At 40.7% G+C, this 19,305-nt stretch overlaps 2 protein-coding genes and 1 long non-coding RNA gene across 5 annotated transcripts in view; all 3 read left to right on the plus strand.

Annotated features, from left to right (window-relative positions):
• The window catches only part of LOC149198932 (uncharacterized), a 103,418-nt gene extending 95,667 nt beyond the window's left edge, over positions 1-7,751 (plus strand). For all 3 annotated transcript variants that reach the window (XM_089402223.1, XM_089402222.1, XM_089402224.1), the window contains 2 exons: positions 6,377-6,493; positions 6,615-7,751. In XM_089402223.1, coding sequence (XP_089258349.1) covers positions 6,377-6,493; positions 6,615-7,442 — 945 coding nt within the window. In that variant the 3' untranslated portion in view covers positions 7,443-7,751. The remainder of the gene's footprint in view (positions 1-6,376; positions 6,494-6,614) is intronic.
• On the plus strand, positions 7,438-8,652 carry LOC149198933 (uncharacterized). The gene is made up of 3 exons (XM_089402229.1): positions 7,438-7,751; positions 7,956-8,028; positions 8,153-8,652. Exons 1-3 carry the CDS (start codon positions 7,510-7,512, stop codon positions 8,297-8,299), a joined length of 462 nt encoding a protein of 153 aa, XP_089258355.1. The 5' UTR covers positions 7,438-7,509; the 3' UTR covers positions 8,300-8,652.
• Positions 8,653-17,414: 8,762 nt separating this feature from the next.
• Positions 17,415-17,992, plus strand: LOC149198934 (uncharacterized). Its single transcript, XR_016253232.1, has 2 exons — positions 17,415-17,663; positions 17,914-17,992. It is a non-coding gene; the product is annotated as an uncharacterized LOC149198934 (long non-coding RNA).
• The last annotated feature ends 1,313 nt before the right edge of the window (positions 17,993-19,305 follow it).

The following is a 19,305-nucleotide window of genomic DNA, read 5'->3' on the forward strand; positions in this document are numbered from 1 at the left end:
GTGCCACCATGTTGACGTTGCGCTACTCTGACTATGTCATACTCCCCATCATGCACAGACAATATCCTCCTCTCTTGGAATTCAATGGTGGAATACTAAAAGAGGTGAGACACATCTTGCCTGGGCATCTCCATGGCACCAAGGCTTACCCATCCAAATCTAACTCTGAACCTGTGCAACAATAAAGAATGTCTGCCTCCCCATATGACGAAACCCTCTGTGAACCCCCATGTGTCATCCCAAGAGCGAACTATATCACTCTCTGCCACAATTCCGCTCACCACAAGTGATTTATCGATCAACTGAATCCCGACATCCCATAGGCAGACCTGTTGTGGCATAGCCCTGACAACTGATGGAATCCCTTTGGCCCTCTTATCTAGTCCATGCATGCCACCCGTATATATGCTTCATACATCATGAACTAATCCGAGGCATGCTAAATTGTCCGGTGCTTGCCAATGTGTAGTACTGATGACCATTGGAAACCACGTGTGCCAAATAGCTACCCCCTGAATGTGACCAATAGATGGGTATCTGATACGCGCAATCGACTCAGTGTATGCGAATACATCTTGCTCTTGCCAACCATCGCCACTGGTTCGACTACCTTCCCCCTAGAGAATGTGTCGATACAATGTCGGGAACTCAGATACATACTGGACAACTATCTCAGCCGCACACGGTATCCTTTGCTCATGCATGGTCCAGACATGCCCTGTGGAAAGAGTGAAACATGTCTCCCCTATGACCAGCTCCCTAGGCATAGGATCAATGATGAATGATATGCCATCCCTGTCGGTGATCACCTCATCCCTCGACCTGTGGCTGTCAACTTGCACACCGACTCGATGCCCCCAACAAGAAGTCTCCCCTCTATCACACCAAGTGTCATATAAATATCTTGGGTGAGCTTCGCGTCCCCTACTGCTCGTGCCTAGAGTGTCAAAGGACAACAACCAAATCGCCCATTCCTGTAAGTGACGTAGAAGAGGGTCAGGAGTGTGAGTCCTTGTGGATACCATCAAGTATCACTCATCTGTGTCCCCATCAATCCTGGGTGAACTACACCCAAAGGTATGCTTGGTATCTCCGTCCCCGTGTGTCCCTGGAGGCAACACTCCAAGACCTCGTTGTGCAGCGCCATACGCCCCTGCATACCACTGATCAACCCAATACTCCTGGACATGCCACTGTACATCGCGACCTACCCCTGTACACTGCTGGATACTCTCGGCAGCAGCTATGCCATCCTGTACCGTCCTACTTCCTACCTGTGTCACTGCACTTGTCACTCCCCGCATGTACTCACTGCGATGTGAGGCACTCCCACTCCGCAACACAGTCCAACACACTACAACACACCACCATGCATCTCCATGCCCACCTGTAGACCATTGCGCAACGCTAGATGCTCCCACACATCCTTGGATATGATGGCCTAGAGCTATGTCTCTACGTGTTAGGCCACATCCGATTAGTATCATCACCTCCACCATTGCATCATTATCCCTACTGATGAATGGATCTTCCCTCCAAATCCCCCCTGAGGGATCCGAGAAGCGATTCTCTCTATGTATTAGCAATGATGCCACCACTGCTCCACTCCTATGCGTTCTCTGTGCCCCGCACAAAAGTGAAGAGCCACCAGCTCCATGCAAGGGACTGTCTGGTGGCCTGCCAATGCCACCTCCTTTGACAAACTCATGCCAAAGTATGTTGATCACCCAATGATCCCGTGTCAAAATGCCATACCAAGAAAACCAAAAGAGTCTGTCCATAAACTGGTCGACCACTGGTGCTGACCGAGACTCCCCTAGCGAATGTGCATGCTCAATTGCTAGGTCAACTGCACCATCCCGGTTGTAGTCAACCGACATACATGGGAAGTGATAGGTAGTCCCTCCTGGATCCCAATGCCAGTGGGGGCTTCTAGCATCCCCAGTCCCTGGAAACTCCTGCTGAGCTCTACTTAGGTCCACTACCATCTCCATAGTCCACTCCACCGGGTACCAACTCAGAATCTCTCGCCACCCAACCCCAAGAGAGGGATCGAATGCACGAACTCTTGCACATAGAACAACCCCAACATGCAGATGTTGCACCCTGTGCAACTCAGGTCTTCTCATCTCGCTATCGTGGTCAATATATACAATTTGACTAGGTAGCTCTATCTCCCTCTGTCCAATGGGCCAAGGTAACCTAACAGTGTTGCTAGCCCCGTTTATGGATGCCCGAAGAGGGTTGCTCTCACGCTCCAATGTGCACTCTAGCTGCACCAGCAGGGAATCCAACTGCTCCCCAACGTGAGTCAATAATCACTCTCATACCCTCCAACTCCTCGTTTTGCTACAGAATCGCCTCTCGCATTAACACGACCTTCCTTTTTAATGCTAAAAGGTTGGCCTGAAACTGATGGAACTGTCGTGGCTCCAGATACCTCAATAATTGTGGGGTCTCAGCATCATGCTCAACCTCCTCTTTAGGCTCTTGATATCTAAAGACAGGTCTCCACCAACAAAAGCGCCCCCTGGTCTCACCCTCTAACCGTCTTTGTCTTGTCTACTCCTTTTTAGGAGAGCCTTGATCTGGTTGACTTTCCCCACACGATGTAGATGGTTGCACCTCCATGGCCTGCTCACATCTAACGTTTTTGTTGTAAGGGTGAGGATGGGTTTGGTCTGTCACCCTCCTCAACTGAGCCAACCTCTCATCGTCCCAATGAATTCTACCCCAGAATTTCTGCATATTGGATTTCCCTTGAGCCATGGGTTTGTCTCTAGTTTCACTCGTCACTGTGCACTCATACCCAAAGCTTCCATGATCTTCTGGCTAATTTCCCATAGCTAGGCCAAGATCATGCTCTGATACCACTGTAATGTTCCAAACTTAAATAAATAGTGATATGCAAAGGAAAAACGATTTACAACACAAAATTTTTAAACAATTGGCAAATGCTCATAAAAACTCTTGAATTAAGAACCAGCTGAGCCATTTTATTAATCAATGGAGCAAGTACAGTAGTATGGAGGAATTCACTTGGGCTTGCCTCAATGGCAAGCGTGACAAAACCCAGGTGATAATACAATGATCTCAAATGCTGGAAATGGTTGCTCCTCTAATGCTCTGCGCTGCCCAAAAAATTTCACTACTGCTTGGAAAGGGACTGCAAGAAACTCCTCCTCCGGTGTAGAAAATGATGAAACTTCAACCACAAACTCTTTGGCGAAAACCCACAAAAACCCAGAAATGGTTTGGCCCAATTTGAACTTCCCAAAATCGAAACCCAATGGCACTATTCAATCCCCAATAATTCTACAGTGTTTGCTGCAAAGATACGGCTTAAAACCCCACGTCCGTTGCTAAGAAAATTATGAAAATTTATATTTAGGATCCTTGTCAAAAACCCATAAATGATTTTGGCTGGTTTAGACTTCTGAAATTCGACCCCCTTGGAGCCCAACCTCAGCTACAACTGTAAAATTCGATCTGTTGGAAGCTACCTATAAATCCTCTTGGAAATGACCCCAAAGTGCTGGGCTGACCCTTGCTATGCAATCCTTGACTTCCTGGGTGAGCTCTTGGCCTAAGACACCTGCTCCTAAGCTCCACGAAAAATTGTTGAGTGGCCTTTGCGCTGCCCCCTAGCCCAACAATTCGAACTGCTGGAATGCTGGCTCTGCTGGCTGTAAACTCAGTAAGAATGCTGGTCTATTGCTGCTATCTCAGCTCTCTAACTCTTCAGCAAACAACCTGATCTTTGCTGGCCTCTATATCCCTCTACGTATTCTCTAGCTGCCCAGAAATATGCACTTCCTGCTCTGCGCTAGTTGGTGGTGCTACGTCATTGCCCCAAAACTCCTGAAATCCTTGTAGAATTGCTTCTCTAGAGCGGGCACGGATGGTCCCCCGAAGTAGAGGTTGAATCTCTTGCTTGAGAGATTCGTGGCTAAACAGCCGGTTGACTCAGCTAAACAGCAGAGTGAACAATCAAGTGATTTTGTTTGCGAGATGTATGAATGAATCCCAAAATGAGAGCTGCTCCTTCCTTATAACTCCTTGGGCCTCCCTTGCCTCATATGGGCCCCTCCATCCACCTATTCGACTTTCCCTCCAAGCTATCCAAATGGGCCAATTCGAATTCCCATGTGGGTGGCCCCCACATTCCACTAGCAACCAAATTAAGTCAAATTGCCTTCTAAGTCCCTAAGTCGAAAATGATGGGTTCTCTTCTTTAGCCAAAATTGTGCAAAATTGTGTAGCAGCACCCTGTTACAAATGTGTTTGAGAAGGGACATGACAAATAGGAGGAGGAGGAGAATATGGCAGCATCAACACCAGCTTCTACAGATATAGGAGAGCACAGTTCCATACCCATCAGTCATTGTTTGACATTTGGTGCAGGGCTAGGGCCCACCACTGCTAAGGGCAGGCTTGGCAAACAACCCATCATCTTTTCTTCTAAAAGGGGGAGAGGACACTGACATCAGATAGCTAGCTGTTAGATTTTTTGTTTTGCCATTGTACATATAACTCATGATGATGAGATACATTTATATATGTGATGCTATTTTGTATTGGTTCTCCACATTTGAGTTCGTGATTGGACAATTATCAGGAATTAACAGGATTTACTATTGCCTTTGATGTATCATATTTGTTTGACATCCACTACATCATATATATTAGTGCTTTCTACATATTTATGTGCCAATGTATTTATTTGATGCTGTTGTTGCTTTATATGTTTAAAAATCTGAAAAAAATGAATATATTTTGCATTTTTTAATATTTGCTGCTGTTTTCCAAAATTTTCCAAGTTTTTTGTTGATTTTTCTGAAATGATGTTTTTAGGACCCTCATTGATTTTTTGCTGATTCTGACTTTTTCAACACTGGTTATTTCTAATAGCCATAAAACTTTGACTGACCAGAGCTCTAATGCCAAGCTTAACAATTTAACCCAAAAATGATGTGCTGTAAACCTCTTTGACCTAGAATCAAAGTAGGGAAACCATTTCTTCAAGGTTAAGGACATGGAACCCTAAAATCCTCTTGTTATCAAAATATTTGCTGCGCTTGCTTTAATTCTGAAATGGAAGGCAACCTATCCCTCATGAGTGTGTGGATGTACCCTAGCGATGATTTCCAAACCCTCTACAGCCAGAGAGATAAGTTCTTCTCAGATATATACCTTCCATAGAATTGTCCTGTCAAGGTTTTATTGGACATTTCGAGTCTCGACTACCTGGTTCATCGTAACATCTTCAGCTATGGCTAGTTTTGTCTTTGTTTTTAGCAGTTTTATGCATTCTCACCTTTCTTACCTGAATTAACCACAAGTCTACTACCAACCGTCTCCGCACCATTTAAATCCTTATCTCCACCACCTTTTTCCTCTCTTACTTCTGAAGTGCCCACCTTCAGACTAAATTCCTTATTGACACCCAAAATATCCTCATCAGAGTTCGGATCTGAAAGAAGTTCAGTTTTTTGAATACACTCCTTCAAAATAAACTCCTCGTTGCCTTGGCCATCCTCTACCAAATTATGAACAGTAAAAACTTTGGGGATACTTTCTGGCCATCCAACTTCTTCCTTGTAACCATGCAAATAATGCTCTGTTGGTACAAGGACATAGCACAGGACAGAAACACCTGCTTCCACTTGACACTTAGTCTTGTCACCAGCAACATCATAAAGTGCTTTTCATTCTGATACTGTCCTTCTGTCAGAAATGTCATTTTGCCTAAACACCTCTGACCATCCATTGTTCGCCAAAGTTTTTGATGTGGTTTTCTCGCCTAGTACACATCCCTTAATACCCCCACCTTGCCGACACTGCTGGGTACCTTCTTTAGAGAAGATAGGGGGGACCTTCCATGGGATCCTGCACTTGAATTGGCTTGCTCCTCTTCTGGCCTTAGGTTCTGCAAAACCCTAATTCTCCAATACTCCTGCTCAACCTCCATTTTTCCTCCCAAGATTAAATTCTTGCTTCTGCTAAAGTCAATTATATGCTCACCTTGTGTCTTTTGTACCAGCTGCAAACAGAGCAGTTGAGTAGTTCAGTGGTCTGAACTTTAAAGTAGTGGCAGAGACATTCTGCAAGGGAACATACAGTGATGGAATGGGATACCCACAGATAGATAACATAGCCCACATTGGTATGCTTGCATTTCATCAGTGTCTGTCCTTGGTATTGTGATAACTACCAAAAGTGATCAGCAGCTTTACATTTTCAACGTGTTATTCTAAAAATGAATTACAGCGAGCTCTATCTTTGATTCATTTTGTTTCCTAACATTCTGAGGAAATTTGCAGGTACTGAGTATGGTATTTTTTATAATTTCATGCAATTGTGTTGTTATTCACAGGATAAAAACGCTTGTCTTTCTACACTAGAGAAGTATCCTATTGAAACATTGAAGTATGATTTACATCAATTTGTTCGTATGAAGAAAGCTTCTCTGAACAGACCAGTTCTTGATCAGGTAAAGTGCAGAATGAATTTGATATTGGATGACTGACATTATTTCGAGAATAATATTTCTGGTTGTGTGTGTAAAACATTCATGTCAGTCTGGCTTACAATACTAATTTATTGGTTTACAGCTGGTTTATGATGTCTCTAAGGGACGACACTTTCCTTCTTTGTTACATTATACACATCCATCACCAACAGGAAAAGAATGTAACAATAGTGGAGGTCGGAAGCGATTGTATAGAGAAGCAGACTTGCCATACAAATCTATATGTTCAGAAGGTGAAAAGAGGTTAAAGCATGGTGGAAAAGATAGCTCTCAGTCTAATATTGAAAAGAGAAGTGAATGCATTATTGAAAAAACATATAGTGTTTCTGAAAATGGTTGCCAGAACAATTCTTTATGCACTTCAACACAGAATTTTCAGAAAGATTCTCAAACAACTACTGGAAATGGTATGCGGGATATTGGATCTAAACTAGAAATCCACATTTCTGGAGATGAAAAATTACAGCAGTTATCAAGTGGCACCAAGTCAACTTCTAATGGTCATTCACATTGTAGTGAGAGGAGAGATGATGGGGTTTGTTGCTTGGAAGGAGAAACAGATGAACCCAAGGAGGAAAGCAATTCAGAAGCCACAACTACTAGGGAACGCAATTCACTCGAGGCAGAGGAGTTACCAGAATTGGATTTACTGATACCATCTAAAGATGGTCAGGAACAGACTTGTTTCAAATGTAGAGAAGGCGGAGTATTGTCTTGTTGCAGTGGGTGTTCTATTGCTGTGCATGAAAAATGTTTTCAATTAGATGCATCTACTATTCCAGGTGAAACTTTTGATTGCCTTGTCTGTTCTTACAAAAGAGCCCTTGTAGCTTACCAAAAAGCAAAGAAAGACGCTATAGAATCCAAAAAGATTACTTGCATTCCTAAATATCAGGTCAGTCCAAGGTAAAGAACAGCGAGCACGGAACAACAATCATAAGGAATGTGAAAAAGGAGGGGAAGCATGTGCCAACAAAATGAAGACTTCTGAAGAGATTTTTAGTCATACAAGTGATTTTAGTTCAGGTTCCAAGAGAAAACATGCGTTTAGCAAAAGTTCTGGAATTTCTGTTCATGGAGATAAAAGACCTGGTGGAATTGAAAATGATCTACCATGTGAACAGAATGAAGCTGACGATGATATGCATGGTGGAGATCTTGAAGATGGTAATATTGATGATGGGAAATACCACTTACGTAATAGGAAATCCACAATGAGGTATTTAGGAACACAATCTTGGGACACAAGGAATTTGAATTCTTCCACAGCATTTAAATTTTAATCCATCACTTTCTGTATTTGAAGATTTGTTTCGAAGCTAAATTCCTGGCAGCCATCATTTAAGGATTTATTGAATGAAAAGATAAAACGTTCAATATCTTTTGCTTTAGAACAATTTACTATACTAGTTGTCATGTGCAGAGGAACCTGTCGTCTGCCTGGTGCACGTAGGAATAAGTTAGTTTGGACAAAGGCTGAAGAGGAGGCTTTGAAGGTGGACCTCCTTTCATGCAGACTTAATTTTTCTTTTCTCTTTCTGCATGTTTTTATTAGTAACCATTTTGATTGCATGTTCGTGGATCATTGGCTCATTTTGAGGGCAGTTTTTTTTCACACAGGAAGGTATGGAGAAATTTGCGATGGGCAAAACCAATGGAATCCCGTGGAAACGCATATGGGAACATGGGAAAGGGATTTTTGACAAGTCACGTTTACCTACTGACTTGAAGGATAAATGGCGGAATATGAAGAAGAGTAATTCCTGAAACATGTCTGTACATTGTACAGTGGCATCCGCTCTTGTCTTGCCAACTCTATAACTGTGTTGCTGAGATTTGTGACTGCATAATACAAGGCAAAATTTCTGAATCAACTATTTCCAATCTAGGAGAATTTTGAATAATTTATATTGGTTCTGAGCTGTGCAAGTCGGCCCCTCCAAATATGATGATTTTCGTTATGAAACCAGTCTAAAATGAAGGACCAAGTTGGCCCCTAAAAGGGAATTTTATTTGTGAATTTTTTTCTAGTTTGAAGGACAGGTTGGCTCAGTCAACAAAATTAATGAATTGTTTTTAATTAATGATATAATAGGCTGATCACCTCAGGTTTATGGTCATGTCAACCCATCTTTAGTGCCCCTTCGTTGACTACAAGTAGTGGGCTCAGATCTCCCCTAAAAGAATCATTCTTGACATGCCAATCTTATGCAATTCTCTTATTTTTCTCGAGGCCAGGGCAGAACGAAAATTAGTTGAAGTAGGCTGAGTTTATCTGAAGGAATTTGATTTTATTGTTTGTCTTTAATGTTGGTGATTCATTGGACTGGTGGATGGTTCTTCAAGGCATTCTTTTCAGATCTGTTCTAATTATTTTGGGGCAACTCTGCACAATAATTTGGCCCTCATCTAGGGCAAAATTAGGTCTGTTCTGTGGCTTAATTCGTGTAAGTTTTGAGGTTGTCTATGGTGCCCTTCTTGCAATTGGTTTTGAGGCTCCTTTTGGCCTTTTGATGCAGAGTCTTTGAGGTTCCAATTTGGCCTGTCCGAGGCCTTATCTAAGCCCTAATTCAACCCCCTTTTGAGACTGTTCAGTGACAGACTTGAAGGTCTATTCTAAGGCATAATATGAACCTATTCTGAGGCACTATTTGAACCATCTCTGTGGCATCTTTCGGACTATTTGTGGCACATGTTTTGGCCTATTAGTGAGGCCTAATTTCGGGCATTCCTGAAGCTCTTGTCTGAGGCTTCATGAAGCTTGAATTGAGACAATTTTGAGCATTGTTTTCAGTCCCCCTTGAGGCATAATTTCAGTTATATTGGAGGAGGGCTGAATTTGAAGTAGTTTCAAGCTCTGTTTCAACCCACCCTTAAGTAGATCTTTCATGCATGATATTGAACCCTCTCCTGAGTACTAAATAGAGGCTTATTTGATGTCTGAGGCTGTTTCAAGGGTTGATTCATCTGCAAACTAAAGTCTGACCGAATTTAACGGCAGCCAAGGAAGCCTGGTCAGGGTCTGATCTAAGGAAGTCCAAGACAAAATCTTAACACAGATTGAAGGGCTTCTTAGAGGCATAAGCTTGACAAGTACTACTACAAGAAGTTAAGGGCTGTTAAGGGGCATTGCCAAAGGCAAAATATTTGACAAAGTCTGAAGCAATTGGTGGCAGAAAAGGTGCATCTTTCTCCAGGTATGAGACAATTTTTTTGTAAACTGTTAAGTATGTATTTGAATTGAACACTGGAGGAGGTGTTGATAAATCCAAGAAGCAATCTTGAAGTTTGATAATAACTTGATAGTCTAGCAAGAATTCCGTTGTATATCTGGGCATATATTAGCAGAGAGAGCAATAAGGCTTTAATTGAATATAATTGTAAGTGGGTCATTGTCCCTGGTATGGGAGCTCACATTCATCTTCTTTTTCAATATTCAGGGTGGCAGGGTGGTGCTAAGGCAAAGTGGAACTTGTAGGGTGTTAGAGCATCTTTCTAGGTGGAGCTGGTAAAAGCAGGATGGTAGAGCATCCTTCTAGTTGGAGCTGGTTAAAGCAAGGTGTTTGGGCATCCTTTTAGTTGGAGTTCGTAAAACCAACGAGTTGGAGCCTCCTTCCAGTCATAGCTGGAGAATCTTGGAAGGGTTTCCACCTAAAAAATTTCTTGTGTATTGCTCATGTGATGTGATGTGATGTGTTGCTGATGTGTTGTTCGATTTGTGGTAATGATATTTAATGTTGTGGAAGAAATGAAAATTAAGTGACATACTGATTCACCCCTTCTTTCAGTGTTTCCAACAATATTGATATGGTGACATTGAGCAACATTCTTGAGTTGCACTAGGCCTGTTCTTTGTTTCAGGTGCGCGAAGCAATGAATTGTAAGTTTTGGAGGTAACAAATTGGTCTCATTGATGGGGACAAAATCTAGTGATTGGAGAATTAATAGATTTGAAATGGATTTGGGCAAGTCAACGGTTGTAAGACTCAGTACCTAAGTGCAATTTGGCAATTAATGAGGTTATATAAAATATAAAGGACAATGCAAGTGTAAATTTTTTTTGAATGAGCCAGAGAGAGGGAAAGCAAATTAAATAAGATAAAAAAATGAAAATAGGAGAGAAAAAGAGAGGGAGGAATAGGAACTGAAAGGACAGTCTCTTGGCCTTTCCGATACCCCCTACCCCTCGTAGATGGTCTGTGACTTTACTCTTAAAGGGTCCTTTTGGCCAAAGAGGGTAGTGTGCACAAAGTCATGAATTACATTTTATCAAATATTGCTGAATTAGATAATTGAGCAACCATTGAATGTTGGTTTTCCCATTTGGGTTCTTATGGTAAACACTAAGTTCCTTTGGGACGATTCTCTCTATTTTCCATGTTATTTTTATTCTGAGTTTAAAATGAAGCTTCTTTTTATTCAAATTGTTGCATGTGTTTTTTTAATGGGTTGAAAGATTTTTTCCAACTCTAGTTTGAGGATTTCCTTCTTTGAGATTAGAAATCTAAGGCTATGACCACACAGTTGTTGCAAGTCTTTAGGTAGTTTTTAATTTGTTTTTCTGGCTATTAGTTTGTTGGACTAATTTTGCTAAAACTATTTCTTCATCAATTATAGTCTGTGGCTATTTGCTAAGCTACTACACTTACCAAGACATTGTAGAGAGGTTAGAAGTTGTCTTTTGCTATTGCTTGAACCCATATGCAAGCCATATGGGTGTTTTTTTGCTTCCTTGAGGACCATTTGCAGTATGCTACTCATGGGTGCTTGCTTGCATCTCAGAGCCATACATAGGCCATACGGTTTGTGTGGGGTGTCCATTGCTTGTGAAATGGTCTGGTATCTTTCTCGCTTGGCTATGCCTAGATTGCCTTGGTTGAAGATTGCCAAAGGATGGCTCAAATGAAATATTAAAGAGATGCCCAACTTAATACTTGTATGTGAACGCTTTGCATCTAGCATGCCAATCATTAGGGAAATGCATTAGATTTATGAGTACTAGTTGCATTGAAATGTCTGAGTTGAAGCTTGAGCCTATACATATGAAACTTGGAAGTGAGGGATTGGTTTTGCTTTTAGATCATTAAGCATTCGAGTGAGTGAAGTAACATTATCTCTTGTATTTATTGGATCAATCGATTTCATCTTCTATACTATTTGTTTTGGTCGCAAAGAAGGCAATTGGTTCCATGAGTCCAAGTCTACAATAGAGTGTGCCAATTCTAAATAATGAGAGAGGTGTTGAGTTACATATTTGAGAAATACAACCTAGACTTTAGGTTGCATTGCGGAATGTTATTGTTATGTTGGACTTGTTGCTAACATAGTGTTCATGAAATTTTTTTGCAAGGGTCTAGAAAAGCAATAAATCATAAAAATTGGGAAAATATTTGCAAATGTTAACAAACATTGGCAAAATTAAAAAATACAAAATCTTCATTTTTTCAATTTCTTTAACATCTAAAGTAACAATAACATCAAATAAATGCTTTTCCACATAAATATGTAAACAAAACTGATATAATAATAAAAGATGTATAAGATGTTAGTGCTACATCACACATCAACTCTGAATCACGTCTTGAATCTCGAGTCTAGACTCGACCTCAAAATATCAACAAAAAGTATAATGAATATATCTCATCATAATGAGTCATCTACAATGAAATTAGATACATTGAAGTTAAAGGGCACAAAAGAAGGGCATTAAGGTTAAATGCTTCCAAGCAGTAACTTGACACGGGGATTCGAGATTTGTAGCATACTGGGATTCGAGTGTCGGATTCAGACACGTTGACCCCCTGTAATAGGACATGTAGGATTCGTTATATATATATTAAAAAGTAGATATCTCTGACACATTCTCGTTATTTATACAAATTCATTGATTTCAAACATAGATTTTCATCTAGATGTTAGTTTTATTGTTTTCAAAGTAAGTTAGTAACATTATAGCATGCATAGTACATACAAAATTCAAATACATGTCACTGTCACATAAATCATAAATGATAAATCAATGAATCATAAATTCTAAATTCATAAATGATAAATCATAAGACATATTCAATTCATCAATGATCCAATAGGAGAAAGACAACATAGTAAGATAAAGACACTAACAACTGTAGTTTTCTCATTAAGTCATCAAATCAAAATGTGTTACATAGGTAGTGTAATGCCAATGGCAAATAGAAATAGAAAATATAAAACAACTACAGATATACAAGCCTCAAGGCAGTAGGTAGCCCATGACTCATGAGTCATCAATCTTCATAGACATCATCAGAATCAGCATCAATGTCCTCATCATCATGGTCACCACTGCTCTCCTCTCCATCCTCCTCCTCCCCTATATCCATAGTCGCCTCTGCATCTGCTGGTGTGGAGGACGACCCCTCTACAATCACTGTCATCAAATCTAACAGACTCTAGCACTGGATCATTGAGATCCATGTTGGCCAATGCCAACTCAACACTGCTATCCATCCCACATCTTTTTCTTTCCCTTCAACCACTCTTCCCTCTGCCTGTAAATAAGACGAAAGTTGGTGTGCACATACACCATTGTCTTTGCCCTGTACTGCTCAAGCCTGCTCTTCTTCACACTATACAAATTCCTATATGTGCTCCAATTCCTCTTGCAACAAGAGGATGAAGTCACCTGAGAGAGGAGCCTCATGGCTAACTACTAAAGAGGAGGGCTTATTGCTCCATGATTTGCCCAGCAAGAATAGGGCTTCTTAGCCCCCTGTCTCTAATCACATCATATCTTGCAAATCGACCAGTGCTAGTGGAAAACTCTGCAAAGGCATCCTCCACCTCATCAAGCAATGCTCTATCCTGAAAAACCCGCTTGAATGCATCTTTCCTCCCCTGTGAGATTTCACCATCCATGTGAGGAGGGAATCTGCAAGAAGGTCCACCATTCATCCACTCATGGCTGTAGTATTTTGGGTTCAATGAGTGAGCCAAACAATGTAAAGGTGTGCAATTCTTGTCCCATATGTTGACAAGAATATCTTGTATAGTACCACAAAAGGCCTCTGGTGATGTCTCATACTCGGGGCGCTCACTCTGTAGAATAATGCTCCTCACAGACTTAATCATGGAATCCCATCCCTCATAAACCTCTCCTAGGATGGGTTTGTCTGTATCTGCGAATTGAAACAAAGAAATGATAGGGTTCATGATCTGAATAATTATATCTACCCTCTCCCACCAAACATCATCTAGCATTGTGTCCTTCAGTGTTTTAGAGGCTACTTGATATGTCTTTCTCCAAAAAGACCAAAACTTAGAAATAACCATGGCCCCAAGAGCGGTCTTGACCTCCCTCAACCTCTTCAACATGATGAATGAAGAGGCAAACCGTGTATCAACGATCTTCAACAATGATAGATTGATGTACTCCTTGTAGATAGTGAGGGCATTTGTATGATTTTGCACAAAGTTACGGATATGTCGTGCATCCTCAATAATGTTACCAATCCAAAGCACATCAGAAGCAATGGATTTCAGTGCTAAGTTCAATGAATGGACATTGCAAGGTGTCCAAAACACTTGTGGATATTTAGCTTCCACAATCATGCCAGCAACCTTGCAAACAGGTGCATTATCTGTAATGATTTGCACACAAGCATAAACACCTACATCTTTAATCACTTTAATAAATAACTCACCCATAAATTCTGCAACCTTGTATTCTCCAAGTGTATCCACCACTTTCAAGAAAACTGGACCATTCAAGGAAGACACCATGAAGTTGATGAGTGGGTGTCGTGCTGGATCTGTCCATCCATTAGAAACAACGCTAACCCCAGATGTTAGCCATGATGTTTCAATAGGCTCAAGCATTTTTTGCACCTGTTTTTTTGCCTTCGTCAACAATGTGGTTCTAAGCTTCTTTGAACCAGGAGGTACATACCATGACGGAGACCCGTGAGTTAGAGCTTGGCACATCTCAATAAGTAGAGGTGAGCATGCAACATTAAAGGATATGAAGTTTTGATAGAAAAATGAGGCGATGGTGAGATCAAGCTCTTTTCGTTTCTTTTTTTGAAAAATCTTGTCCATTGGACCAAGTGAAATTGCCTTTCTTTTTGCTGCTTGTCCCCCAATAGAACTCTCAAATGGAAATTTGGTGGTTCCTTTTCTCTTTCCTCAAAAATGGAAGGGGGTCATCATTCTTGGTTTTTCTTGATTTTGCAGCCACATTTGCCATACCAACAGTGAACTCTTTTTCCATTTCTTTCCTCTTTTGCAAAGGAACAACTTTACAAGCTCCAACTCCACAACCTGGTAAAGCGAACAAATGGCCTTTCACATGGTAATATGTGCTTGTGAAAGTATTGTGCAAAAGTTGCATCTCCAATGCACATTGCCTCCTCCCTTCCCTTGGTGCTTGGCCCATCCTCTCTTGTGACATATTTCCACAAGGGATATGCTTCAATGTTGTCTTTAGGAGGAAGTCTTCCCTCAGCATTACTTGTAGCAGACTCTGATGATATTGGGGGAGGAGGGGCATCTCCAATGGGGACATTCTTTCCTTTCTTTTTCCCCCTACCTGCTGTCCTTGATTGAGCCATGAATACTATAAAAAAAATAAACAAAATATGCACAAATTTGTAAAAGAAATGCATATACAAACTGCTCTAATAGAAATGCAAAAAAATAGAGATGAAATGAACTTACCTGGTGCTTGAATCTCCTTGCCGAATGCTCCAAACCCTTGGCTCATTGCTCCAAACTTCTAACAGCAAACCCACAACTCACTGTTTGCAAAAGGAATGAGAGAAAATGGTATTAAAAAAAAGGAATGCGCTATTTTAAAGCCCGCGAGTTTCACTTTTGTGGGATTTGAATTCCAAATTCGGGACACGATGTGTCCTAATGGGACACGACTGGGATTTGCTCATGTCCTGTTAGGACACGATGTGTCCCATATTTGGGATTCGAATTCCCTTGAATTGTGTCCGATTTGTAGGATTCAAACACTTACGCAAAAATGGACGAATCCGGTTTCATAGCTTCCAAGTATTGCATCATTCAAGATGAATTAGGTTAGAGGAATCGGGAAGGTCTCATACTTAGATGTGTTGATGAAGTAGAGGCCAATAAACTTCTAACATAATTCCATGTAGGTTTTGTGGGGGTCACTATGTAGCAGTTACAATGGATCCCTGTGGAAAAATGATTGAAATATGTTTTGGAGAGAGCTTGCAACAAGATTCCCTCAAAGTGATCAAATGCTCTTCCCCCAAAAAATGTTGCAAGTTAAGAGAAATTTTGAGGAGTTACAATGGACCTTTTGGAAAACCCAAAAAATAACCTTCTTTACAAAATTACAATGGTTTCCTTGGAGGATCCTTGGGTTAAAAAACCCCTTTGAAGGGGGTTACAAGGCACAAATGGTGGTTATAAAATCAATGATCCAATGGTAGTTTTTTTGGTGCTCCAATCTTCAAAAAGTTTGGCACAATCCACCAACAATCCTCTTTTTATGGATCTAGCAAACAAAATCAGCAAACATGTGAAGTGAAAGATACCAAAACTAATCCTTGGACATCTACAATGTTAAAACAAAATCTTGATCAAAAAAATTATAAGGAAAATTCTAAATCAAATAAATGAAATCCTATTCTAGAGCAGCCAATAAGAGTTGATTTCAATAAGTTTTCCTTCATTGATTTATGACTATTGGGACAACAACAACAAACAAAAGCCCTTAGTTTGCTAGATGTTTAATGGAGATCATGAAATAACAACCAAGAATAATAATATAGTTTTTTTTGTTTGAGAAAGAAGTGACAGAGAAGGGTTATTTGAAGGCCCTTTTGAAGCCCTTTGAGAGTTCTTAGTCCAAGTGATACTAATGCTCCTTAGGATGCTTGAAGGTGGATGGTTCAACCAAGAACTTCCCCACTTCAAGCTTGAAGTACTTGAGACACCAATTAAGATCTTTCCCATAAGATTAACAACATACGTGAAATTTTGCATAGTGATAAACTAAGCTTGTTATGCAACCTTGAAATACATATAATAGTTAAATCTAGAATGCAAAAATTCAAAAGAATAACAAGCAATTTCTACTCTCTCCCTTGGACAACAATGTCCCTATCAAGCTTAGATTACCAACTTGAAACAAGTAGCATAAAAACCTATAATATTACCTCAACTTAAGCATATGAAAAACCACACAAGGCAATGGACCATTGACCTCCAAAGTCTTCTTGTATTATCAATAATATAGCAAAATTACAACAGAGTTTACCCAAGCTCTCAAGCTTCCATAATTAAGAATAAGAGAAAATGGGTTACAAATATAGAGTTTTGGGAGAAGATCCCAAGAAGCCCAACAAATTCTCTAGGGAAAGATTGACGATGCATAGAGCACTGTCAAGTGGCAACATTGTCTCTTGGACTGGTTGAGTGTATCCCTTGAGTGCTGGTGCGTACTGCGTACTAGTCCTCTGCCAAGTGTGGAGGAAAAGCGGGGAGATAAGGGGAAAATATTCTAACTGGGTAGTGTTCAAAGGAGCAATCTCTTTCTAACGTTTCAAAAGCTTTTGGTCTATCACGTTGATATTTTTGCCTTATGGGCCCTCGAAGTACATTTTCCATTTCGAACATATTTGAGGAGATGATTGCCGTCAATGAACCGCGAATTGCGATGCTATACATGTGTGTCGTGTAAATTACCGGCTCATGGGCGGAATAGAGGAATCTGCCATGGCTAAAGCTTCAACGGCCTTGCCCTGGGAATGGATCGTCGAGAAGCTGGTTGACAATAAAGACATCGGCACACAGCTGCTCAAAGGTACTCCTAAATTCTACAACCTCCGCAAATCGCTTGTACAATATAGGAGACTTTGCTCTCTAACGCAGAAATTTAATATAGGAGACTTTGCTCCTTTTTACAGCTATGGTATTCATGCACATTCCAGACATCAACAATTCTTCTTGCAGTAATCTGCAAGAGAGAATTGCGCTAAGATATATGGAGGAAGTTCTCTTACTTGACAGAGTCGAAGCACACACGATCCCTCTAGTAAAGGTTCTGGTTAATTCATCTATACCAAATTCAAGTTCCGCCGCTGATCAGGGCTTGCTGCTCCGAGTTTGCACGGAGGTAACTGATGCTTTCCAGAAACTGACATTCCAAGATTTAAATATCAAGTAAATTGGGTTAGAAATGTGTCAGATATGAAGCTTTTAGGGTTTCACGTTCTGAACTAAAATATCTGCCAAGATTAGGCTAAATGTCTTTATTAATCGAAAAGAATCTGGCATTTGCTTAACGTGGCTAGCGATCTTGTGTTGACTGTAACTTGATAGAAAGTGAAGGAGCTCTAATTCCATTTTGGATTCCGTGTAGTTAGGTCGTTTTAGGGCACGTAAGAGAGCTTGATGAAAATGGAGAAAGGGACTGGAACGGTTTTGAGGATGATTTAAAACGCATATTTACAGAGGAGGATTCGTCACTGCCATTTATCAGTCAGAGTTGGGATATTATTAGGCCTGCCATCGCTAGATTTGCAATTCATTTTCTGACATTGCAATCTATGCTTTCCCAACATAGAAACTTGCAAAGGCTGTTTTCTAGTGATGAATGGAATGAAAGCCAATGGTCTCGCAAACATGATGGAAAATATGTGAAAAAGAAAGTTAATAAAGAAATATTTTGGAAAAAGGCAGTAGAGATTGTGAAGGTCGCTGAGCCACTGGTTAAGGTGTTGTGGTTGTGGATGCAGAAAGATTGGCTATGGGCTTCATTTATGAGGTTGTGGATCAAGCAAAGGAGCAAATAAAGACAACATACAATGATTGTTAAGTTTAGGTATGTTCTATGCTTAGAGCAATTTATTTCAATTTTCATAGTTAGCTCAATAACTTTTCCAGATTAGCGATCACATCAGCATTAAAGTAAACTGCAAATAGAACATAAACATAAATCGTAGAAGACAAGTCAAGACAAGAGGACACAAGATGTGGCTCTAGCTAGGGACAAACCCCAATGTGGGGAAACCCTTGATCATTTCTTCATATATGTTCTTCAACAGTTCAACAGAGAGAGAGAGGTATAGTACATTTACAACTGAAGTCAACACTTTGACTTATCTAGATGAGAGCATAGATCATCTCTAAGGAGATGATACATGAGATTAGTTGAAGACATGCCGCTTCAACTGATTCTCCAAGGTGATTCCTTCACCTATCATCGTGCTGCATTTTGTTATCATGCTGCGCCTCACTGTGCTGCACCATGTTGCACCCATCATCACAATGCTGCATCTCATCATGCTTCATCAATCATGATGGTACCCATCACTGTACTGCATCATGTGCCATTGCTGCACCATGTTGCCATACTGACCTATGTGTTTGCTGCACCTAGCTAGCTTGCTATCCCTTGCTTGCTTGTTGTCCCGAGCATGCTTGTTGTCCCTAGCATGCTTCTTATCCCTAGCATGGTAGTTTTACTTGCTGCACTAAGTATCATGCTGCTGTCCCAATGTGTTATACTAGCAGCACTATGAACTTGCTATATCATATTTTTGTACCTCACCATTGTGTTGCCCCTCATTATGCTGCAACATTCATGAACATGCTGCTACAATATATCTGCCGCTTGCAACATCATGCTGCTTCAATGTATCATCACTGTTTTCTTCATCCAAGTGACTGTACTATTATCAATGCAGTCCTAACATACGCTGCGTTGCTGGACAGACTTCAATGTATACCCTTCAACACTCTTCTCCATGTCATAC

This window comes from Pinus tabuliformis, chromosome 2_1 (genome assembly GCF_031772625.1).
Source record: "Pinus tabuliformis cultivar Carrire ecotype Pingquan chromosome 2_1, CPIR1, whole genome shotgun sequence".
NCBI classification, from domain to species: domain Eukaryota; kingdom Viridiplantae; phylum Streptophyta; class Pinopsida; order Pinales; family Pinaceae; genus Pinus; species Pinus tabuliformis.